A 17,106-nucleotide genomic window follows, 5' to 3' on the forward strand; every position below is an offset into this window, starting at 1 on the left:
ATGCAGCATGTAGCTGGAAAGGTTTGATGATACTCTATCATTCGGATAGCTTAATCCAAGGAAGGTTCTCAATTATTTGTGCAACTGAGAATTCCACATTAAAACTGATAGAATTTAAGAATTGTAAACTTTAGTCAGCTTTGAATGTGATTTGATTTGAGCTGTGCTATTTTAGTTCAATGAATTTCAAGACTCCAGGTCATGCAGCCAGTGGAGCAATCGTAGTCAAAACATCTGAAAGGGTCAAGAGATATGGAACATTAGAATGCCATTCCCGTTTTACAGAATTGCATATGTAATAAGGAGGCAGCATTCCAGGGGCAGATAACTAACAAATATCATTAAGATCCAAAATACTAGGAGACTTTTTTTATTGTGAGTTAGATGCTAGTCTTTCATCCCTAGCACAGGGTTCAATTCTAGTTGGAATTCTAGGTATAAGAGTTTCCTTTGCTGTTTGTAAAGGACTTCTTTGAAATGAGTCTGGCAGACCCAGCCCAATTTCTCATAGATATGACAGTATATCCCGGTCCTAGCTTAAAACTGTTTGGTGCAAATTGTCGTCAGAGATAATGGGAACTGCAAATGCTGGAGAATCCAAGATAACAAAGTGTGAAGCTGGATGAACACAGCAGGCCAAGAGGCCCGAGAAAGCTTTTGTACTTCTGAGACGCTGCTTGGCCTGCTGTGTTCATCCAGCTTCACACTTTGTTATCTATGGTGCAAATTGTCATCTCATTTTGAAGGGTCATTGGCTGATTTGGACGGTACAAGAATGGTCCAGTGCAGTCTGAAGTATGCTTTTAAAGTTTGCGTATGAAAACATATTTAGAACAGATTAGAAAGCTCTTTGGCTGCAAGGGTTAGTTTTACTGACTTCAGAGTCCTTATGTCCGAAGACTTGATGCTTCGTATGCCAAGTATTTTCTTCCCTAACTTTAATTTTGGCACTTATGGCAATATCTCATGAACATCAGAAAAAACTAAATCTAAATGTTGATTGGGGTAAGACTACCTTTGTTTTTCAGTGCTGTCTTACAGCTGATGTTTTTGCTTTAGGATCCTACAGAGCGGCTTGGATGTCACCCACAGACAGGATTTGCTGATATTCAGGGTAATCCTTTCTTCCGCAATGTAGACTGGGACTTGGTGAGTTTACAGGAACAGATTCATCTTCAAATGAAAATTGTCCCATATGTAATGCAGCTGTATGAGTGCTTGTGGTTCAAATGCATTTTGTATATTTTGCAGAAGATATTTTAAAATTTTATGCAATAGATATATAGGGTAGCCACCTGCCATCTCATTCAAGATTAAATTTTGAGACCATAATCTGGATAAAATTAATACTTGGAATATTGGCTGATAATTCTGTACAGTAAACATAAATTTGTTGGGCACTATTGTGTATATAGCATTACTGAGCAGTGACGGAGAAATGATGTGGTTTTAATGCATTTTACTTTACAATACGCATTTGACTCAAGTGGCAAGTAGAAGGCTGATTGATTTTTAACAAAATAAAGTGAATGGTAAGACAGCAAGACTAGGAGGTTGGTTAAAGGACACTTTTATGATTTAGAGCCACTGGCTGCAGGGGTTTGCTGCTTTTCAATTATGCCACTTGCCCCCTCAAGTGGTCTGGTTGTCTGATTTATTAATGGAGATTGGTGGATACAGATCAATAGGAATCAATCATTAAAATATTCAATGACCCTGTCTCCACAGAGTGAAGAGAGTTCTTTGAGAGGAAACATGTCTCCTTTTTATCTTAATTCTCAGATCCCTTATTTTTAAGCTTTATTTTTAATGAGCTTCAGATCGGTATGACAGGTCGGCACAACATCAAGGGCCAAAGGGCCTGTACTGTGCTGTAATGTTCTATGTTCTCTGTTCTCTAGTTCTAGGCCCAGCCACAAGGGAAACATAGTTTACCATCCAACCTGTCAAGTAGTCTCAGGATATTGTATGTTTCATTAAGATCACTTTTCAATCTTTTAAACCCCATTGATTCAGACCCAATCTGTCCAACAACCTCTCCTCAGAAGCCAGCTCCTTCATCCAAGCAATTGGTGAAGTGAACCTTCTCTGCCCTGCTGCTAAATCAATTATGCCCTTTCCTTCAATGGAGGCAAAAGAAACAGTGCTCCAGATGTCATATCTCCAGAGATCTGCATAACTGTGGCAAAACATACTACCTTCTCGTTTCATCCCCCTTGCAATAAAGGACAACGTTTCATTTGTCTTCCTAATCACCTGTTGTATTTGCATACTAGCTTTTTGTGCTTCCTGTACGAAGGCAACTAGGTCCCCCTGTACCACTGAGTTCTGTAATCTCTCTCCCCTTAAATAATATGCCGCTTTTCTGTTTTTGCAGTCAGCAATGGGATTTATAATGGCTTTATTTGGGGAAAATTTGTTTTTATTAACTTTATTTTACTTGGTTTTTCTGTTATTGCGGCCAATGATAACATGACTACTGTGCCACAAGAGACCACCTGCCCCCAAAAGAAAATTCTGGTTTCATGTCTCCTAGTCCTGATGAGTGCAAAGTGTAAACCCTTGACTTGGTCTCCTTTTAATAATGTTTAGGGGGCTCTTGTGGTGCGGAGTTGGAGCCCTTAACCTTGGACCAGGAGGCCTGGGTTCAGGTTGCACAAGCTCCAGAGGGGTGTAATAACACCTATGAACAGGTTGATTAGAAAAGTAAGTCAAATTTTAAAATTAATGTTTAAGTTCTTTCCTACCAACCAATTATCCAAAAACACAAATTCCCTTTTACGCATGACTCTATTTGATTGAATTAAGATTTAAGCATCCTGTTTCACCCTAATAGGTTTCAGCATTTTCTCTATGACCGAAGTTAGGCTAACTGCCCCTAAATTTATTTTGCTGTTTTTGTCTCCCTTCGTGGAATGTGACCTTTGCTGATTGTCGCGCAGTATTGTCTTGATTGTCTGCTATTGCATCTCACCCTTAAGCTAATTTCCCTTTCTTAGAGCCCTGATAATTGGTAGAAGTTGGGTCATTGAATATTTTTAACATTGTGGTACATCGATTCAGGATTTATAAAGGAGATTGATGGTCGTCAGGAGTAGGTGGGCATGTAGATTTGAAGCCATGATTTCATGAGCCATGATCTTTTAAAATTGCAAGGCAGGTGAGGAAGGCCAAATGGTCTACTCCTTTCACTTTTATGATGAAATACTAGTCTCATACTTACTCTCCTCTCAATTGAACTGTATGCAAAATTCAAATATATCATGATCACTGCTGCGCAGAGATACCATTACAAGATGTTATTAATTAATCCAGTCTCATTGCAAATTACCAGTCCTAAAATAGCCTGCTGTTTGGTTGTCTGGCAAATGTGTTATTCTGAGAAACTGCCCAGAAAACACTTTGTAGAGTACTATGTTCCAGGCAGTATTTTGTAATTTGATTTATCTAAACTATTGGTAGATTAAAATTACATGTTTAAGATGTAATCTTAAGAGATGAGTTCAGAGACCTGAACAGTGGATGGGCAAAAAAATGATCAGTGCCCTTGACATAATTTGTACTTGCCTAAAGCAACCATAGCACATGAAAAGACCAATCAAATGGTGGTTGAAACAAAATGGTTTCTAAAGTAAATAATTGAGAAAGGCAAAACCTAAAGCAGAAATAAATAGAGACCCAGTACAGGAGAATGGGTCTTGTGTTGCAGAGCTCTTAAGGTTCCATGTTCTTTACGACTAATGATTTTGTTTCATTCTTCTCTTCCATTGTCCCAACTTATGCAAGTGTGGTTTATTCAATGTATTGATAGTTAGACACAACAGACCTTGGCTACACATCTCAATAGTAAATAACAAAATATTATATCTCTCCTCTTATTTTCAGTAAGATCAAACTATGCTATTGAATGTTCAGATATGATTGTTGGCAGGTAATTTGGTAATTTAATTATAAATACATTGTTGATTTAAAAAGTTATTCTGTGTTAGGAATATTCCCTAGTTCAGGGGACCCTTGTATTTTCCAAAAATGACGTAAACTCAGGATTCAGCAAACAGTAATCTTTGGACCATTAACTGTAACACTTTAAATGCTGCATGCTAAAACTGCAGCAGTCAAATGAATTTGGCAATCAGTCGTAAATTTGGAAGGAATTAAGTTAATTTTTACAAGTTAAAACTTGAAAATCATTGGTCAGTCACTGTATTCCACCTTCAAATTCCTTTCTCTTGCACCACTAGGCATATTGATTCTTAAATTTGTTTTTTTGTGACTATGGTTAAACTAAATCTGTTTCTATGTGCATTTCTAACTCTGCTGTCAAAATTGTACTTTAACCTGAATATTTGAGGAAACGCTTTATTTCGTCGATGTCGTTTCAGCCCTGTCATTACTATTGTTTTGTTTCCCTGAAGTTGTTAAATTGCAACAGTCACTTTTGTCGTCAGATTTGCTGATGAGACAAAGTTGGTAGCCTTTTAAACAGTGTTTAGGATAGCATAAAATTACTAAGGGATATTGAATGACTAAGTGAATGGGTAAAGCTGTAGCACATGTAGTTCACGATAATCAATTGTGAGGTTCTTCCTTCTGAACCCAACAAAGGATAGATCAGGGTATTTTCCAGGTGGTGTGAAGTAAAATACAGTGGAAGTTCAAAAAAATGTGAGCGCTCAGGTGCATAGGCGTCTAAAATGGCATGAAAAGATGCCGAAAATAATTAAGAAAACTCATGGAAAGCTAACCTTTGTATCTAGAGGACTGGAGTACAAGGGTACAGTGTTAATGCTGCAGTTATACAAAACTCTGGTTAGCTCCCCCACCTGCGAATACTGAGAAGATCTGGGCACCACACCTTAGTCTTGGAGGGTGTACAATGTTGTTTATAAGAACGATACCTGGACTTCAGGGGTTAAGTAATGAAGAGACATTACATAAATCAGACCTGTTTCTTCTCGAACTCAGTAGGTTAAAGGGTGATGTTATTTAAAAAAAAATTAACAGAGAAAGACAGATTAAATAAAGGTAAACAATTTTCACTGGTTGGGTTTTGAGAACTAAGGGGCACAGTCTGAGTATTAGGGCCAGACCATGCAGGAGAGCTTTCAGGAAGCACTTTACATCCAGGGCGGTAGATGTTTGGAAATCTCTTCCACAAAAGGCAGTGGATGCAGGTTCAGTTACCAATTTTAATTCTGAGATAAATAAAATTTTGTTAAGCAAAAGTATTAAGGGATGTGGGCCTAAGGTAGATACATGGAATTAGGCCACAGATAAGCAGTGATCTCATTAAATGGTGGAACAAGCTAGAGGGGCTGAATGGTCTACTCCTGTTTCTATGTTTCTATTATCTCGTAAAGGGTTGTTTTGTGCTTCTGTTGAAAGCCTGCATTGCCTGCAGTAGGTAGAGTAAGCTTGCATAAACAACCTACAGTAAAATTGATCATTTCAATTTGTATCATTGATCTAGATGGAACAGAGGCAAGTCATTCCACCCTTCAAGCCGCATATTTCTGGTGAATATGGACTTGACAACTTTGATTCCCAGTTCACCAATGAACCCGTCCAGCTCACTCCAGATGATGAGTAAGTAATAGTTATGATCGTTTTCCTTTGTCTTCTTAAGACCCAAATAGTTGATTATCTGGAGTTGGAGAGCGATCAATTCTGTTATTTCCCGTCCCTACTTACAAAATTATAAAATTTGTGGGCAGCTAAAGTTGTTCCAGTAGCTTCTTGAACAGGTATTAATTGTGCCTTTGATTCTGCCACTGGCTTTGGTTATTATTCTAATTGAAAATGCGCTCTAAAGGAAGTGGGGAAGCTATTGTCTGCATCTGTTACATTGGAAAACATTTGTGCTATGTACTGTGATTAAACGAGGAAAATTTATATGGTTTTGGTGTAGCTTTCAGCAACCTTGCATGTGAACAAGCTGAAAAACATAAATGCCTTGTTTTAGTAGTAGGGGCTTTTTTTTAAACTGTGCAGCTGGTGGTTTGAGAAAGCTCATCTCACTCAATTCTGTAAATGTTTTACTGTGACTATGATTTGTAGGACGACATTGAGTATATTTGAAATTAGCTAAATTTGAACAACTATTGTTTCATAGTGTTATAGATTCATACAACTCTTGAAATTCCTTGTGCATTTGCCTCCTCTTTGTAAGAGCTAAATAATTTGTCCTGCTCCCTTGATCTTTTCTCAAAGCCCTGCAACATCTTCATTTTTAAGTAGATATCCATGTTGCTTTTGGAAGTTGCCGTTGAATTTGCCTGCACCATGCTTTTAGGGAGTGTATTTCAGATCATTTAACTTGGAACAAAAATAAAATTGCTTTCAATGTCCCCCTTTTTTGGCTTATTATCTTAAACATGTATCCTCCAATGACCCACCTGCTTGTGAAAAGATTTTCATTCACTCTGTGAAAACACAATTTGAGCAAGTCCCCTCAACCTTCCAGGCCTGGAGAAAATGATTCTAACTTCTCAAGTGCCTCAAATTCTTTAAGGTCTGCTAAGTCTGGTGGTTAATTTCAGCGCCTATGTCTTTATGAACCCAAGGATATCATTTTAATAAAAAAATCAGTGTTGTCAACTTATTTTTCCACCTGCAGAGGTTTGTATTATAATATTTAGATGATGAATGCAAAATTTTCAAAGTTTGTTTTGTGAGATGATCTATGGGGTAAATGATCTATTGTATCTTGTGACTTACACTGCATTGCACTTTTTGGGCACCATTGCAGTACTCCAACTGCTGCTACAGGTAAGATACGTTATAGGCTGTCATACTGCAAAAAACATTAACTGTTTTAGTTTTACTCGACCTTTTGGACTTCATTTTCCCTTGTGTCCCTTCGAGCTGCAAGCAATATATGTAACTATAAGTGCAGAAAGATGGTTGAGTGTTGGGTCTCTGCTGTTGTTGTATTAAATTAATTTGCACGTTTTTTTTGCCCACCTCCCCTATTCAGAATTACACTCTAAGAAATGATTTAGATATTATAGTTAAGAAATCTCGAACACTCCAGTCCCATTGGTGTAGTATACAAGTACACTAAATGATATGATGTGTCATTGTTACATTTTCTGCGTTCCTGTATTTGTTTTTTTTTGTTTTCTTAGTGATGCTGTAAAGAAGATTGACCAATCAGAATTTGAAGGCTTTGAATATATCAATCCCCTTCTGATGTCAGCTGAGGAATGCGTCTGACCAGCTAGAATCTGCATTGTGGCCACTGCCTCCAACCTTACATGCGAACGAGCTGAAAAACGTGAATGTCTTGCTTTATGAGCAGAAACATTGTTTTTTTACAGTGCAGCTAATGGTTTGAGAAAACTTGTCTCACTCAATTCTGATCCTGCGAATGATCAATAAATACCTGCATATGTCTGTTCCAGCTTAAACTAGTTTACAGGCATGTTGCCTGAGTTCTCAGCCACTGCAACTGGAGATAGATTACCTATCTATCCCAATATTTTCTGCTGATGCTATTAACTTGATGAACAGGATATTTTTGCTGGGGAGTAAGTGTTAACTTACCTAAGAACTGACTTGCTTGTATTTTTTTTCCATTGGGACATTAGGTGGAAGCTAACTTTTTAGTCTCTTAGTGTTATGGTTACCTTTCTCTGTATGATTTAAGGGATTCATTTTCTCCCCTAAGACTTATTTACCAGCCTGTGGCTAGTAGTATTACTCAGGGAGATGGCAGCTGGTAGCTTTGACAGAAATGCTTTTGTTGGGAAAATATTACCCTTATCCACTGGAAAGGTATGTTTAAGATGAGAAGAAAATCATTTCAAGCACTACTTCCAAATACTAAGACAATGCCAGCAATATAATTTACAGAAACTTGAGTTGTGGAAAAACTGATGGCATTTATCTCATTTGACAATTAAATTTTTTTCTAAATTCAGAACACTTTGGTACCACATCAATGAGAATTACAAAAAAAATGCACATACTGTGACTGTACTGATGTCTGCACTGATGTGAAGGGTGTCTTATATAATGTGTAAACAGCTAAAGTTTTCTTTTCATGTTTCATTGATTGAAGCTTTCAGACTTGACAATATAGTGCACTGAAGCTGAGCAGCCTGGATTGTGCATCAGATAAAAAAAACTATTCAAAGCTGTCACTATTATACTTCATAACATAAATGACTAAATTGTCTTTTCTGCCTCATGCAACTTGTAATGGCTCCAGCTGATACCAGGAAAGCAAAGCAAAGCTTTCCTAGGAATTGCTCAAATAATTAGAAATAAAAAATACCGTCATATTCTTTTTCCCCTTGCCTTCGCCTGGAGAAAGAGCCCCCATTTCAAAATGTAATATGAAGTAGTGTTTACTCGAATATATTTGGCTATGTTTGAAAAGGCTTTTTTTCTTACATTCTTGCCCCACAGGATTTTTAGACTTGACTAATTTCATGTTAGGAAGCAGAGCAAAGCTAGTTATGAATTCTTGGACAAATCAGTTTGGTAATGTTCGGCAACTTCACTTGTGACATTTCCCATTCCAGAGTTCTTTTTGTTTTACAATGGCACAGAAGGATCACCCATTGTCCCATATAAAGAAATTCCGTGTTGTCATGCTTGACAAATTGCAATTATAAATTTATATCAGAGACAAAGTCTCAATTTAATGTGTTTTGTTCTTCTACTTATTTGTGTTGATATGGCTTTCTTTCCCTCCCACTCCATGATATTAGTGCACTGTAGTGTCTACAGTTTTGATTCTATTTTAAGAAATAATATGTTGTAATTTTACTGAATTTGGGAAGTGTTTTCATCTGGTGATGATGAGCTCCAGTACTCCTTAGTTTTTTATGTTCCTGCCTTGTCCACACCTACACCCATGCACACTTCAGGTTTCAGTAATTGCATTCAATACTTGACATGGCTACTCAGTTACTTAGCTTCTTGAAAGAGGATTTATCGTGCCAAGTGCTGCATTATCCTAAATGCTGCGAAAAGGCATGACCACAGACTTAGCAATATTTCATGTTTCTCTCAACATTTCATGTTTCTCTTTAAAACTGCTCCTTACAATCAGCATACGTTTTTTTTCTACTTGCCAAGCGCCCCCTTTAAAAGAGCTGCAGAAGTTAAATGTGCGTTTGTTTTTAATTACTTGGGATTCAGGAACTGCTTATGGTATTTTGGTGTTGCACTCAACAATTCCATCCATTGTTCTGTGCAAGTAAAAGCCATTCTCATTACTTATGACTAAAAGTGGCAGTGATTTGTTGTTCTCAGAGTCATTGGTTTACATGAATTAATAGGTCAAACTCGGATGCATTCCAGAATATTAGAGTATTTGGGAGACTCTATCTTTCAATGTCATACATTCTTTGTAATGATAAAAGTGGGTTTGCTGATTGTCAGAACATTCCACTGCAGTGATTAATGTCAGTGCATAATACAATACTTTTAATATCTATCAATTGTAAAGCACATAATTGCTTAAGACAAATTTGAGAAATACCAGTGGGTGTATTTTTTAGGATAATGGCACTGTCCAATATGTTGCATGTCCCCTTTAAATCTGTCATGCATTTGACGATGCTGTCATAGAGATTAGATCCTTCAGGTCATTAGCTTTTTGAGCAGTGCTAATAACACTATTTTCTGCTTATTTAGAGAGATGAATGTTACCATGCAGATGCTGGCAGCCATCATGACTTGCACAATTATTGAATTTTACTATTGTCAAGCCGAATGTTAAATAAAACAGAGCTTTTGGAGCCAGTTGATATTTTTCCAAACTCTCAATCTTCCTCTTCCCCACAAAGCCTGTTGTCCATCATTTCCTACTGAAGGCAGCAAATCTTGCTGGCAAATGAAAGCTGGGAAGTTAACAAATTGGTATTCTTCGTGTGAAAGATGGTGAGTGCTGGCAGGTTATTAAACTGTAAATTGTGGGAAACGGTGACCAGTCATTCCCATGATGAAAACATTAACACTTATACACCAAGGTAATGGAAAACAGCTGACTTAATATTTATTAACTTGGGGTCCGCAATGTACAAGGCTCAGCTCATCGGAATGAATGTCAATCAGAATTCAGCATTGCTTGTTTATTTCTTAAAATGCCAGTAAGCTGATGACGTAACTACATAAGTATTGGGAACATGCCCAGCCCCCGACAAATTGCAGTCAGAGCACCATATTGTTACTCAGATTTACAGGAGAATTGACAGGTTTATGTAATACGAAGAAATTATTTCGCATTTCTGTGGGAAGCAGTGCTTGATTGTGTACAACTACCAAGAGTAAGTTGAAGTTCAGTGGTTGAAAATTAATGGAGATTTAAAAAATTTTGCATTCAGAATGATTAGTAAAATTAAAGAGTCACACCACATTTTATACATGCACTAAGTATTTAACTATGAGAGTTGTGTTTGCACGTTAAGGCCCAACCAGCAGTTGATGTTAAACGGCACCAAGTTGTATCACTCATATCTCATACCTAACCTTATTTCCATTCAGGTTCCTTTTAACATTCAAGGAGTAGAGACAAATCAAGTAACTCTTCTAAATATTTACCACCTCTAGTACTAACTTATGCCCATTTAACAGTCATAAAGATTGAGATTTGTACAGTCACACTTTACCTTCAAATTTTATGATCTGAAGTCTGTTGCTGATTGTAATTGGTGAAATTTGGAATCAGTAAATTGAGGACTTAGCAGTTTAACACTAGCCTTTTCTTTCATATATCTGGTTATTGGTTTAAAAATGAATAAATATTGATTTGTTTAAATTGGAGCAATGCAACATGGTATTAAGTACACTGTTTCTGGGATCTGACTGTTACTTTACCTTTTTCCTATTATTGCCCTGCTTAATGCTCTAGATGTATTTTTCAAATGCAATTTAATTTGTATTAATTCCAATGCTTTCTCTATATGGGGACATGCATCTTCTGTTTGCTTTGTAGCTACTTAGTGAAAACTACTTGTTTGAATTTTACGTTGCTAATCTGAAAAAATTTTTATGCTGTAATGTGTAATAACGTAATATCCTCCATCAGTTCATTTCGACTAAAATGTGGGCAAATATAGTTTTAGATCCAGTAGCAAGGTTTGGCTTTGAGACCATAATTGCTCGTCTCGCACGGAGTTGAGTGGGAATCTTGTCAGTTTGTGAATTGACGTTAATGTTTCAGTTTTTTCATTAACCGTAGTTTTTCATCAGGCAGTCTTTTTGACATTGTTTAATCTTGTGTGGTGTCTTAGATTATTGTGATTATTAGGAATTAATCTGTTTTACTCTTTAAAATTGGCATGTAACATTGTGTTTTTTGATCATTTTCAACTGAAGGAAGTTCCTGTTCTCGACCATCCATCTCAAGACACAATCTCTGTCCTGTCTTGTTTGCATATTCCATTGTCAGGTTCATTGTAATGGATAGCAGCTCCTTCGGCTGGGATGTTCACTTTGCGTTTATGTACCAGGGAAACAAATACGAACTCTGACATTATAGCAAGAGACCAAAATTTAGTCTGTTTTCTTATAGGTGTACATTGAATAATAAACATTATTTTGGTGAGGGAGGTGGGAGTGTCATCAGTTTGATTCAACTCAATATGCACATTCCTTCAATGAGTTCACTAATCCATTATACTGAGATTGTATATAATAATTGGATAGTAGGTAACAGGCTCTGACTTCAGGCACATCTGCCCTCTATAAACTCCTACTGTAGTCCTGCCATGTCTATTGTGGCAATTTCCTGGAAAGTGCTAAAGTTATTAGCTGATATTTGTGCATTAAAGACCCACTTTATAGACTTTTAGAAGTTGCAAATATGTATAGATGGGAACTTATCTTGATTTCTACTATTGCTGGTGAATTGTAGAGATCTCCCCATTGATTGAGTTTAAAAAAAACACACTCCCTTGCAAAAGATTCACTGGACTTTTAATGTTAAAGTAATTGTTTTCTCAGTCATAAATGTTCTCTCAATTTACGTGGGAGTTGAGCTAGCTTCTGCAATGTACCTCTGATGAGTTTGTAGCTTTCTGCCTTGTATTAGCTTGTTAGCTATACTGTCTGAATAACTCTGCTGAAAAACACCTTGAGTATTTTCATAATCTCATTCCTTGAAAGTAGTGAATTCAGGCCTTAAGACTCTCTAAAATCTCTGACTTCAGAAATTGACTCTTTTTTGTGGTGGGGGGCTAAAGCCCCAACCCACCAAAGCACAGTCTTCTATTCTGGAGTATTGCAGTGGAGAGAGCAAATCTGGAATCTGTCCAGGTAATTGTCTAAAGAATGAATATGCTAATGTTAACAGCTTAGCAGTCAATTATAAATTGTGGAAAGAAATCTCTGCCATGGTTGGACTTCTCTAAACCGATTTAGGTTAGATCCTGGAACATAGGGCTGGCGAATGAGTTTGTTCCGTGCTTTGCATCTTGAACACTGATTTGTCGAGGAATATTGAGTTATGGAACAGAGATATCAGAGGAGCAGGAAAGCTGACGTATTGGGTCTGGACCCTTCTTCAGAAATCAGAACTCTTCAGAAATTTCCTGCTGCTGTGGTGCTGCTTGGCTTGCTGTGTTCAGCCAGCTCTACACCTTGCTTACTCAGATTCTCCAGCATCGGCAGTCCCTACTATCTTTGAGTTATGGAATATGTTTTAGATCTGATTATGCTAGAAAATTTAGGTTTGAGGCTTGCATTAGTGTTGAATGAAATTGCAGAATAGGGTGGTGGGAGGGGCAAATTACAATGCTGAAACATTTGCTTAATTATGATATTGTAAATCTAACAGCACTACATGTCACATAGTAGTTCAATGGTACTTATTTACATGCTGAACCAGAAGTAATCATGGGCACGTATGTGGTTCAGTGAAAATAAGAAAAGTCAAGAATGCAAACAGGCAATTCTGCCAAGTACCAAGCATTTGTTGCAAAACCTCTTGAGGTATCCAGTTATTCTTTGAATTAGAAATAGGTTTATTTGATTGAAGAGCAAAGGAATTCAGATTGGAATAGTTACTTTATCCGTTCTAAGTACAATGTACTTTTCTTTGATTTACAATATCTTTCCCTTGCCCGCCTTTTTTGTGATTAACGCATAAAGATTTTTCTTTATAGAAAATATTTTTTATACTTTTGATGCACAGCATAATTGCTATTGTTGCAGTTTTCTGAAAGTAAAGATGATTTAATGGAAGTGTTAAGAATCAGATCATTTTTCATTTACTGTTTATTTACGTGCCAAGATAGCAACAAAAAACAGATTTTTTTCAAATTGATGTGGATGAATAGTTTTTGTGCTTTTATAAAGGGGAATGTGGGAAATGAATTTCAAAAGTAAATATGAAGGGATTATAATTAGTCAACTTCATACATTTCACACTCGAAGTGAACATCTTTTTAATGAGGCATTTTCAATCTGGAACATATTTAGCTAGGAACTAACAATTTCATGTAAAGTATGCCACAGTCAGAGATTGAGTTGTTATGCATACTTGGATAAAGGAAAGCTTGAGGAAGTTGGGGTTTGGTGTTTACCTCAAGCTTGCATAGCACCTTCATTATTTCTTTCATCCTTTTTTACTTAATACAACAGCACCTGGCTTTTTGCACAGAAATTAAAGCCATTTATCGCTCAATTATGTCACAAATGAATAGTATCAGTTTATGTGTAGTGTTATTAGGTGTTGTCAGGTGAGTGCTGGCAGTTTGAGATGAATATCACTGTTGAGTGTGATCTTTGTCTTTACTTAACTACTGTATAGTAAACTCTCATTAAGGCACAAAATTAGTAATTAAGAGTCCTAGCTGGTGCAACTCGCCAGCGCACATTTTCTGCCCCTCCCCTATCCCCAAGTTGCAGTAACCCTTCCCCACCCAATGGCACCTCAATTCACAGGCTAAAATGCATCTCTCTGTAGGAGCAGCAGTAGACCATGCGGTCTCTTGAGCTTCCTCTATGATTTGATACGATTATGGCTGATTTTGTCAGTTCTACTTCCATGCTCGCTTCCCATGTACCTTGATTTCCAAAGACACTGAATACTTGTCTATCTCAGTGTTGAATGTACTCAACTCAAAGCAAAAACAAACCAAAGAACTGCAGATGATGGAACTCAAAAACAATAACAGAAATTGCTGGGAAAAACTCAGCAGGTCTGCCAGCATCTGTGGATGGAAAGAGGAGTTTATGTTCTGGGTCCAGTGACCCTTCTTCAGAACCGTCTTTGGAGAATTTCATAGATTCATAGCACTTTCTATCAAGAAGGTTCTCATTCTCAAATGGTCCTAGGCTGTACTCGTATCTTTGAGATTCTCCAGTCAGAGAAAGCAACTTCGTAGTACCTATCCTGTCAAGTAATTTCAGAAACACGTTTTTCAATTAGATCACATCTTGTTATTCTACACTTGATTATAAACCCTATGTACTCAGTCTGTCATGTCGCTTGACAGAACCTATAGTTGTGTCTGTCCCTTGATTGCTGTTGAACAGACAATCATTCTTTATAATTTCATCGACATCCTCAAAAAACGTTAAATTTAGTTAATCATGGACAACTGTTGTTGTCAAGGACTGGAAAAAAATTTTCATGTCACAGGATCCCTAGCCCTTTAATTGGTATTTAAAATGAAAGCTGCTGCCTGACTTTATCATTCTGGTTCATGTTTTTTTATGAGATGGGAGGAATGCAACTTCTAACTTGCCTGTAATACTGTAATCTGTGAGTTAGCAGATCTGCTCCCTTATGTCATGAAAATCAGAACTGGGCTATGTGATTTGGCATGTGCAATCGCTCTCAAATGTGTACCTTTAAGCTAAAGTTTTCTTTACTTCTTCAGTTGCTAGCCCATAATTTCCCAATTGAAGTGAATCATGAACTGACCAGTGCAAAAGTGAAGTATCCCAGCCACCACCTGTCATACACTGGCTAATTCATAAGGTTACACATGTACCCATATCTGAACATTATCTGATCTCTTGTGCTACCTATAATTTGTAGCTTTGCATGAAGCATTCTGTGTATACTAGTGTCAGGCTCTAATTCAGGGCTTAAAAATTGCACCATTAACAAGAATGATGTTGAGAATTAAATTAAAATGAACTGCATTTTCCACACATTTGTTTGAAGCTTTACTTTCAGAGTTATTCGATGTACCTGTGATATCACTGTCAATTTGATGTTCAATCTAATACAAAAGCAATAGTGCTTTGTGAAATAGTTTTATATTGCTTCCAACCTGCATGAACATTGGATTCCTATATAAGGACCTTGAAGGAATCATCAAAAAACATGCAGGAACCTGTGACTAATTGTTAAACATGAATTGTCGTTCTTCACCTCCATTTCTAATGACGGCTGTCAGTAATGTGCATTTTAATTATTGCTATTAATGGCTTTAGCACCAATGATAATGTAAATTGGATTTTGAACTTTCCACCTTTATTACTTAACCCAACTTATGTTAAAACATAATTTGGACAAAAGAGGAATTCTCCATTCGGGAGTGACATTTGATGTTTTGATTTGGATGTTTGTATTCCCGGCTTGTTTAAGTGAATTTGTGTTTGTCTTCTCAGAGATTGTACTAATTTGTGACTTTACAAGATAATCCTGTAATGGATTTATGGCAACAATGAGCAATAATTTGTTTCAATTCAGGGTTACATACCTGGAATTACCGCAAGAGAACTACAACTTTCTTTAAGCATAAATGAAATTTTCATAGTGTACTGCACCATGGGTTGTTTTGAGTATAGGTTCCGTGTGTGATTGGCTTGATCTGTTTGTGTACTTTCTGTTCAGCTGTTAAGATGAAGCTCAAGTGCTTCCTTAACTTTTGTTTATCAGGAAACTTTTTGTGAAAGAGGTATTGCCACCCTCAGCTCTTGTAAGTTTGCTGCTTTATATGTTCAGCACGTACAGAACTGCAGCCTGTCTGTGACCTGAGATTAGTTTGTGGTGAACCATACTACTGTAAATATTTCAAATTAGGCCATTTTTTCTTGTGTTGTGCTCCTGTGGACCTTTTAATGTTCTTCATTTTGATTTTACTTGCATTGATTTGTATGTTTCTTTATGTTTGAGTGTATGTATAGAGCAGGTGCAACAAAGGTGAAATTAGACCTTGCAGTAATGTTGCACTTTTTAACACATTTTCAAAGACTTTGCATTCACTTTGGAACACGAGTATATTTTTATTTTTTTTTAATTGGGTGAACGTCACAACACGTTTATTCTTTGTACTTTATATATTCAAAGGTTTAAAAATCTTTTCAAAACTACTGCATTGACAGCTGAATTGTTGCAGAACATGTCTTAAACTGATGCAGCGTGCCGTGTATGTTAACACTAAATGCCAAATACTGTCATACACATTGCTGAATGTGGCAGGATATTCTATGGGTTTATTTTTTAAATAAAGGTTGTGCAAACTGAAAAATGTCGTATCGTGCTTCAAACATCATGTATAACTTACCCTTTTCTCTCAGTCTGTCAATCAATAAACTTAAAATTGTCATGGAAAGATTAAAATCACTGACTAAGATCAAATTGCTAATTTCTCTAAAAATGGATGCATGTGAATTTTGAATAAGAATGGGAAAAGTACAAGAAACATCATTTTGAGACTGCAGTTTGAGATGGCATGGTGGTGCCAGGATCAACTCTGCCTCGAATTAGTTAATTTGTTTTTCCAGTCACTGAAAAAACATCAATTTATCTACATTTGTCACCTGTGTGTGGTTTATAAAGAAAGAGCTTGCATTTCTGTTGCATTCTTCACAAGCTCTGGATGTACTATGTTGTTTTACGTTTAATTAAGTACTTTTGAGAAGTGGCTGTTGCAATGATGAAAATGCTCAATTTGTGCATGAGTGACCAGGTAAATTGTTTTTGTTGGTTGAAGGATAATTTTCCAAGAGTCCAAGGCCATCTCTCCTATTTACTTGGGGGGAAAAAGAGAGTTGTGGTCTTCTACGTCTACCAGAAATTTAGTGTTTCTAACAAAAGCAAACGTAGGAGTAATCAATAGAGGGACCTCTGTCCTCCAAATCAATGCCTGAAAGTCTAGGCAATTCATCTATATTTGAATTGACATATTTTTA

General features: G+C 36.8%; 1 protein-coding gene across 1 annotated transcript in view; it reads left to right on the plus strand.

The window, feature by feature from the left end:
- The window catches only part of prkci (protein kinase C, iota), a 122,431-nt gene extending 105,989 nt beyond the window's left edge, over window positions 1-16,442 (plus strand). Inside the window, exons 17-19 of the mRNA XM_059651200.1 lie at window positions 1,060-1,149; window positions 5,471-5,586; window positions 7,128-16,442. Coding sequence (XP_059507183.1) covers window positions 1,060-1,149; window positions 5,471-5,586; window positions 7,128-7,215 — 294 coding nt within the window. The 3' untranslated portion in view covers window positions 7,216-16,442. The remainder of the gene's footprint in view (window positions 1-1,059; window positions 1,150-5,470; window positions 5,587-7,127) is intronic.
- Window positions 16,443-17,106: the final 664 nt, after the last annotated feature.

The sequence above is a fragment of the Stegostoma tigrinum genome, chromosome 14 (assembly GCF_030684315.1).
Source record: "Stegostoma tigrinum isolate sSteTig4 chromosome 14, sSteTig4.hap1, whole genome shotgun sequence".
Classification (NCBI taxonomy): Eukaryota; Metazoa; Chordata; class Chondrichthyes; order Orectolobiformes; family Stegostomatidae; genus Stegostoma; species Stegostoma tigrinum.